Source organism: Primulina huaijiensis, chromosome 7 (assembly GCF_012295235.1).
Source record: "Primulina huaijiensis isolate GDHJ02 chromosome 7, ASM1229523v2, whole genome shotgun sequence".
Taxonomy (NCBI): Eukaryota; Viridiplantae; Streptophyta; class Magnoliopsida; order Lamiales; family Gesneriaceae; genus Primulina; species Primulina huaijiensis.
The window spans coordinates 20,913,457-20,922,413 of record NC_133312.1 but is presented as its reverse complement, the minus strand read 5'-3'; the positions used below and the strand labels follow the sequence as shown (position 1 = coordinate 20,922,413).

The window sequence follows — 8,957 nt, the reverse complement described above, 5'->3', positions numbered from 1 at the left end:
CACACGAATTCATTGTGTTGTAACTATAGTTAAATATAACATGGTCCCAAAGACAGTCTGCACATAAATTTAACCCTGGTCACATGCTAGTTAACACCTACACCAAACTCCGAATAATGCGAAATGAATAACTATTAAATCTCATGAAAATATTATTATTATCGCATAAGATTTTATATTGAGTTTATAGTTGGAATTTAATAGATGAGTTTTTGTGTTGAATTTTGTGTGTTTTAAAATTTTGATACAAATTTCATTGCATGATTTTAAATTTTTTTTTTGAAAAAGACAAATTTTATTTTCAATATCATAATGATATTATAATATTTTTTAAAAAAGAGGGAATAAATAGAAAAAATTCAATGCTGGAATAGCTGAGAGAATATTAAAATCGGTAAACAAGAAAATCGAAAAAAAAAAAGAAGATACAAACGAATCCAACTATCTATAATCTCTCTACTTGCATCCGATGCTTTTGGATTTGTTCAACATATAATTGCGCGAAAAATCATAAGCTGAATCGGGTATGAATTCGATCGTGTGATTATCCCAAGGATTGTCGAAGATTGATGATTCCACTCGTTTATGAGATCTTAAATTTTCATGTATAAGATTGAATTTACTATGAATATGTTTTGTGGGCTGCTCTAGAATTTGATTTTCTTGATCCAACGAAGTTTTATTGAATTTATAAGATGTTAATTTGCTTTGGTTATTGGATGGTTGTTTGTAGATTGTGTTCCTGCTGTTTGTTGATGTACGGATTTTTCATGTAGATTATTTGGTTTATGTTTTGAAGATATTGGTAGGGAGTGAATCAGTGATGTGCTTCGTCAGTATTTTATTTTTAAATTTCTTCCCCCGAATTTAGTCCTTTTGATATGTTCTTGGTCTGGTTTGAATGTGAAGATGAAGAGTATTGATTGAGCTGGTTTATTGTTGAAGTAGCTATGGATATCAATTTTTCATTTTTCTTTTGGTATTGTTTTTACTTTTATGAGAGTTGGAAATAGAGCATTGAACATATCATTCTATGTCAGGAGCCAGTGTGTGGGATATAGGATAGTGTTGTCTGTGGAATGGAGAGTTTGTTGAATTTGGAAAATTGTTGAAAATGATATTTTTTTTTATTAGATATGGCATCAATGGTTGCAAAGGCTTGTAGCAGTACTTCCAGTCAAATGCCAGATATGGCTGTCCGAGAAAAAGGAAGTAGGAATAAAAGAAAATTCCGAGCTGATCCTCCGATTACTGAACCAAATAAGATCATCCCTTTGCCTCTGAATGAATGCAGCAATTTCGAATTCTCAGCTGAAAAGTTTGAGATAATCCCAAATCTTGGGCACAAGGATGAGTGTGATTTATGCTGTGTCGATCAAGATAATTCTGATGCATTAAAACTGGACCTTGAATTGTCTTGCAGTATGGGGACATTGGAGGTGGGTCCGAGCCAGCCTTCAGAGGAAATACAGGCATCATCCAACGAGTTTCATGATGCTGATTGGAGTGATCTTACAGAGTCCCAGCTGGAAGAACTTGTTTTGAGCAATTTGGATGCAATTTTCAAGAGTGCAATTAGGCAAATAATGGCAAGTGGTTACAGTTCAGAAGTTTCTAATAAGGCTATCTTAAGGTCTGGACTTTGGTACGGGTGTAAAGACATAGTGTCAAATATCGTGGACAATACGCTGGCATTTCTTAGAAGTGGTCAAGACATTGATCCAACAAGGGAACACTATTTTGTGGATTTGCAGCAGATGGAAAAATATATATTGGCGGAATTGGTTTGCCTTTTAAGGGAGGTTAGACCTTTTTTTAGCATTGGGAATGCAATGTGGTGCTTGTTGGTATGTGACATGAATGTATCTCATGCTTGCGCGATGGATAGTGATCCTTTGTGTAGTTTCCTTGCTGATGCAAATTCAAAAGGCAATTCCTCCATTTCTTCTCGACCCCGATTCGGAACAGAGTCCAAAAGTTATGAGCCTAACATCACAGTTCCTTGTACTCCAAATGTATCTGCTTCTTATGCTTATAAATCTCTTTCTGACACATCCATTTTAACCTCAATTCAGGATGGTCATAGCTTGCAATCTGATTCATCTGGTGTGACAAATCATGCTAACTTAATCCCAAAAACACCTTTTGTTCTCAATGGACCAATACCTGACAATGAGTGTCAAAACTTTGCGTCTAATACTAATATCAGACCCTTTAGCGCTGCAGGATTACCCCACACTACAGTTTCAGAGGAGAAGGTTGTGGCGAGTAGAAAGGTTTCTGGAATAACCAAAAGGGAGAATGTATTGCGTCAGAAATCGGCTCACTTGGAGAAACACTACCGTACTCATGGTTCTAAAGTCATATCTAGAAATTCGAAACTGAGTAATTTCAGTGGTCTAGTCCTTGATAAAAAGCTTAAGGATGCAGCAGGTTCTACCGGTATCAATTCTAAGAATGGCTCCTTCAAAGTTGGCCAGGCAATCGAGTTTGATGCGCCTCAAGACACTGTGAATCAGAATCTTTCAGCAAGCCAAGATTGTACTTCAGTTCCCATGTTTGGTTCCGAAACTAATAATGGCAGCTTTTCATTGACTAAAGCAAGTATCTCATCCTCATTTTCTGTCGTGCCGAGCAGTACCTTTTCTGCATTACCTATTGCTGATACTGAGCTCTCTCTCTCAATCCCTGCCAAAAATGCTGTGAATCCAATACCCATCAACCATAACATCGAGTCTGCCAACTCCACCATTGTCGATGCTTCAAGTGATAAGTCTCTGGGTCATAGGGCCCCGCTGGATCATAAGGATGAGATGATCATGAAGCTGGTTCCTAGAGTGCGGGAATTGCAAATTCAGCTTGAAGAATGGACAGAGTGGGCAAATCAGAAGGTCATGCAAGCTGCTCGTAGACTGAGCAAGGACAAAGCTGATCTCAAGGTACTTAGGCAAGAGAAGGAAGAAGTAGAGCGGCTCAAGAAAGAAAAGCAAACATTGGAGGAGAATACTACAAAAAAACTGTCAGATATGGAAAATGCTTTTCGCAAGGCTGGTGGGCAAGTAGAACGAGCGAATGCTGCTGTCCGCAGGCTTGAAGTTGAGAATGCTGCATTATGGCGGGAAATGGAAGCTGCGAAATTGCGTGCTGCGGAGTCAGCTGCAAGCTGTGAAGAAGTGTTGAACAGAGAGAAGAAGACGCTGTTGAAATTTCAGTCATGGGAAAAGCAGAAGATGATTTTTCAGGAGGAGCTTTCAGCTGAAAAGCACAATTTGAAGAAGCTGCAACAGGAATTGCAACAGGCTAAAGTGATAAAAGATCAAGTTGAGGTATGCCTCCTAACATAATTTAACTCTTCCCTTCACATTAATCCGAAATTTTTTTCACTGAACCTTGTGAGCTTTGGCCTGGTGTAACATTACTTGTGCTTAGAATATATTGATTAGCGTCAGAAAATTCTTCAAATGTCTGATGAAGTGGCTAAAGTGTTAATGCTAACAGTTGTATGCGCACACAATTTTATATCCTCTTCTGCGTATTTGTCTTCCTCTTACGCATATTTGTCTTCCTATGTATGCCACATTGAATGCCTTCATAGAATTTCATTGTTGATGATGGATACAACATAACCGGAGAAGCATGTTGATCAATATACTGCCGTCTGCCATCATCAAGATTTATCCTTTTAAAGAGTCAAAAATCTTCATGTTGTTCTCATGGTAAAGTGATAACCACGGTCAATCTCGGATCTTTTCTAAGTAAATCTGTGATTACGTGAAGTAAAGTTTTTGCTATATGATGCCCTCGTTATCATGTTCTTTCATATAATTGAATATGGGATAAAGGTGGATTCGAGAATATGTACTAAAAAATGTCTTGTTTGGTGTCCGTGATCCGGGATTATTAATTTATAAAAGCACGAATAATGTTCAACAAAAGAATGATCGCTGTTCCTAATTTAATGTAAAATATGTAGTCTTATATTTGCAGTTTGGATTTGCATCCACGCAACCATGAAAGCATTCATTTATATTTCTGGAGGACCATTTTCCCGCCCTTGTTGGTTATTTTTAGTGATGCACGTTTAGATTGCAAAGCTGTTAAAATGACAGGCAAAACGGGATCTAGAGGAGAAGGCCAAAGATGAAGCACTTACACTAGCCAATTCATTTAGAAAAGAAAGAGAGCAAATTGAAACCACCGCCAAATCCAAAGAGGATGCAATCAAAATGAGAGCAGAAAACAACCTACAGAAGTATAAATACGATATTGAGAAGCTTGAAAAAGAAATTGCCCAGCTGAGGTTAAAGACCGATTCATCAAAAATAGCAGCTCTAAGAAGAGGGATAGATGGAAGCTATGTCAGCAAGCTCACCGACCTCAGAAAAACTCAAGCCCTTCAAGATTCCACAACACCTTACATCTCAAATACAGTGACATCCACCAATTTTCACGGATCTAATGGGACCGGAGGAGTGAAACGTGAACGTGAATGTGTGATGTGTTTATCGGAGGAGATGTCTGTCGTTTTCTTGCCATGTGCACATCAAGTTGTATGTACAATGTGCAATGAGCTGCACGAGAAGCAGGGAATGAAAGACTGCCCGTCGTGCAGGAGCCCAATTCAACGACGTGTTTGTGTACGTTATCGATCTTAAGCTGTGAGTTGGAGTTATATTTTTCGATAACTAGATATGTGGGTTTTGACAATAAATAAAGGGTTTGGATGATCTTCTCCAAAAGTGCAGACCACCTATACATATATGGCTTGAGTCAAGTCTGGTTTATGTATACTCTGATTTCCCTTTTCATTTAATATATACTTAGTGTGGCTTCTTCCCAATGTAGTACGTATATTCCTAAAAAAAATATGAAATATTGGACACGGATATGACGCCGATATGCGTGTCGGATATGTCAAAATCTGTCTTTTGCTTTTTATAGGATTGACTATTCGGATACGTCTTGGACACGGGTAAGATAGACCATGAACACGACGATGCTACGTTTCTGGATACGTTTCATTTTTTCTTTCTTAAATCACTCATATGAAGTTGTATATTATGTGTGTGTGTATATATATATTTAATATTAATATATATAATATTTATATATATTTTTAATAATTTTCATATTATAACCGTATTATATCTTATGTTTTCAAAATTTGTCGTATCGTCGAATCCGTATCGTATTCGATATGATATCTTTATATGTATCTATGCAACATTGCTTCTTCCCAGTGCTATTTTATCATGTACACATTAGATCTCAAGTCTTTTGCCTTTAAACTCAACTAGACTTTATTTATGTGAATATCCATGCATTTCTTTTGGCGATAAAAAAATTGTTGGAAATTAATTCGATAATTCAGTTTGTTTTCTTAACACAAAATAAATACAAATTTCATGTATTTTTTTGTTAAAAAAAATGAAATTATGTTTCCTTTTTTATTTTAATTTACCTTGGATGTTATTATATTGCTTTTGTCATTTTCATCAATTTAATCTTATCTCCTAAAGCACAAATAGGGCTGACAATAGATCCGAGTCTAACGGATACATACCCTGTTTGGAGCGAACGAAAGTATGTAGAATGCGCATCATATTGGGTACAAGTATTAAATTTTGAGCTCCATGGACTCTTGTTTTTCAGGAAACTTCAAGACTCCCTTGTTAATTATGTCCTGCAAAATATTCTTGAACGCCCAACAAGAGTTAGTAGCGTGGTTGTAGGAGTTGTGGTACTTACAATACTCTCGACCTTTCAGCTCTTCCTTGGGTGGCATCCTGTGATCAGGTAGAAAGGTGATGAATTTTTCCTTTACCAAAAAATCGAAAACTTCCTCGGTCTTTGACACATCAAATGTATACTATATATCTTTGCGGAGTTGAGAGCTGTTCTTCTTGTCAAGTTCTGTCGGCTTCTTTTTTAGTAGGGGAACTGTGCAAGAACCAGCTGATCGAATTTCTGCCAGTGCCACATCTTCCACCTCTTGATAATAAGACCCTATAGCAGTTCTCTTTTTGTATGACTCTTCCCGCAACAATTCTTCGTATTCAGCAACTTTGGCAGCAAGCTCAAAGAAATCCCTGAACTCCATGCCTTGGAATTTCTTCCTTAATTCAAAATCCAGCCCTTTTTTTGTCATCTTCACGAACTCGGTCTCAGGTAAGAACCCCTTGCACCTATTCTTCATCTTTTTGAACCTGTCGATAAAAGACTCCACAGATTCTCCTTTCTTTTGGGTTACTCTGGACAAATCGGCAATACACACTTCTGGCTCTGTTCTATAGAAATGGATGTGAAATTGTCTTTCCATCTCTTGCCAACTCATCACTGAATTTCTAGGGAGTGAGGCATACCATGCAAACGCAGTCCCTGTGAGAGAATTCGGGAATAGCCCGCAACTTTAAATTGTTGAAGTTCTCCAGGTTGGCCAATTCCTCGCACTGGATGGTAAACCTGGCTATGTGCTCGATGCTGGACTGGACATCCTCCCCGGAGAATAAACTGAAATCATGAACTCTATAACCCCTTGGGTACGGGTTATTCACGTCTATATAGTCCGGATATGGTTTGTGGAACTCCGGGCGGCCTATCTGTCTCAAAGCCGGCCCATATAGCTCTTGTACCGTCTCTCTCACCATCTCTGGATCAATCATGTGAATGTTCCGAGCTGGGAGTAGGTAATGGTAATGATTTGCCCCTCGAGCTTGAAACCCTGCATTTAAACCAACATTACCTCCTGGGAAACCCCCATCTACTCCTGGATAATCCATGTGCGATATGTCATCATAAGCTCCCGGTTGGTACAGAGGATTTGTCGCGCTGTACACTTGAGTAACCGGTTGTTTTGAACTCCCTACTCCATGAGCACGTGAATATGGCTGAGCTCTTCCTCCTAAGGTTTCTTCTCTCTTGTGAGGCGGTGTATACCTTCTTTCTGGCTGATTTGGGAGAGTGTACTCCGGGCGGCGAGGATCGCCAGCCCTTGAGTTTCCAACTCCCTGGTCGAATTCATGGACTTGGTTGCTTCCCTGATCAGCCTCTTTGACAATGGTATTTTGCTCTCCTCGAAGAGACTGACTCGATTTTATCAAAAGGGTCTTCAAACAGTCGGACACCGCCTTAGATAAGGCCTGTGAAATTTCCTCAATCTTTACATCAGTCAATTCTTCCATCACCCTGTTTGAATCTTGATTGTACGTAGTAGGAACATGCAGATGCACTTCTTCGGCCTGTGGTTCAACAACAGGTTGTTCGGGCTGTTGAACCTAAGTTCCCTCTTGATTGGCCAAAGGCTCCCCGCTCTCCTGACTGACGTTTTCTTTTCTTCTTGGCGGCATAGTGAGGCCCCACCGGGCGTTCCAAAAATATGTTTGCACAATATTTGATTTGCAGGCGTGCCAAGTGTTGAAAATGTGAATGTTGAATGTTGAAAATTAGGTAAAATTAGGTGTTGAATATTGAAAATTAGTGTGTGATGATGTACGTAATGGTGTATTTTATTTTTGAATTATTTGTAAAAAATTTCTATAAATAGATATCTCATTTGTGAAGAAAATCACAATTGAGTTGAGAGAAAAATATTATAAAGTGTGTAGTGTGATAATTTTGAGGTTTGAGATTTTTACTTTTTACCGTAAATTTTTACTTTTTCACAACACGTTATCAGCACGAAGCTCTAAAAGTCCTCCATATTTTTCCAAGCTCCAAAACAGAAGAAAAAGGTAACAAAAGTAATAATATTTATTTTATTGTTTATTTATTGTTTATATATTTAATATATAATATAATGTTATTATAAATAATAAAAATAAATTTTTCAAAAAACTTGTTATAAATCCTGGGAGGATGTTAAGACGACATCCCACACTCCCGGTAAGAGATACGACAAGTATAAATGCCTATAAGGTTTTTAAACAAAATATATTATGACATTTCATTATAATATTGTGATATGATATACATAATTATTTAAAACATTGCTAATATTATATACATCATATTATTACCATAAAATTATACAAATACATACGTTTATTTTCTTGTACACCAACGGTCATAAACGGTAACAAAACGGCTAGTTTTTGCCCTATAAATATGATCTCACAAACATATTCAATCACTCCAACTTTCTCTTCTTCTCTAAAATTATTCTTCATCAAATTTTTGAAGAAAAAAGAAGATGGCTTTCACAAAGTTATTTTTAATTATTTTGGTTATAATACTCACGAATCTTGTACTTATCGGAGAATATCCTCCTCATGTGTTTTCTTTATTTTTACGAATGCTTGTATTTGTTGTTTATCCATTACTTTGTATTGCAATATTCATTAACTAATAAAATGCATCATAATTTTTTTTAGTACCACCATGTCAAACTTGACAAAGCTCGAATTTGTTGCACTCGACATTACGGGGAAAAATTATATGCCATGGACTCTCGATGTAGAAATGCATCTTGAGTCATTGGGTCTAAGCGAGACCATTAAAGAAAATGGTATATCTTCATCACAAGAAAAAGCAAAAGCTATAATATTTTTGCGTCGACATCTCGATGAAGCTTTAAAATGTGAATATCTCATCGAAAAAGATCTCATGGCTCTGTGGAAAGGATTGAAAGAAAGATTTGAACATATAGGGAATTTATACTTCCGACCGCCCGTGATGAATGTAATATGTTAAGATTCCAAGATTTAAGAAAGTCAGTGATTACAATTCAGCTATGTATCGAATAATCTCGCAGTTAAAATTTTGTGGACATGAGGTCACAGAATCGGAAATGCTTGAAAAAACATTTTCCACGTTTCACGCATCAAATATAACTTTACAGCAACAATATAGAGTGCGTGGATTTGCGAGATATTCTGAGCTCATCGCCTGTCTTCTTGTGGCGGAAAAAAACAACGAGCTACTAATGAGAAATCATCAGTCCCGACCCACTGGATCATCAG

The 8,957-nt window shown here is 37.2% G+C and overlaps 1 protein-coding gene across 1 annotated transcript; it reads left to right on the top strand.

Moving 5' to 3' along the window:
* The first annotated feature begins 359 nt into the window (after positions 1-359).
* On the top strand, positions 360-4,840 carry LOC140980583 (putative E3 ubiquitin-protein ligase RF298). The gene is made up of 3 exons (XM_073446492.1): positions 360-524; positions 1,135-3,326; positions 4,110-4,840. Exons 2-3 carry the CDS (start codon positions 1,137-1,139, stop codon positions 4,653-4,655), a joined length of 2,736 nt encoding a protein of 911 aa, XP_073302593.1. The 5' UTR covers positions 360-524; positions 1,135-1,136; the 3' UTR covers positions 4,656-4,840.
* The last annotated feature ends 4,117 nt before the right edge of the window (positions 4,841-8,957 follow it).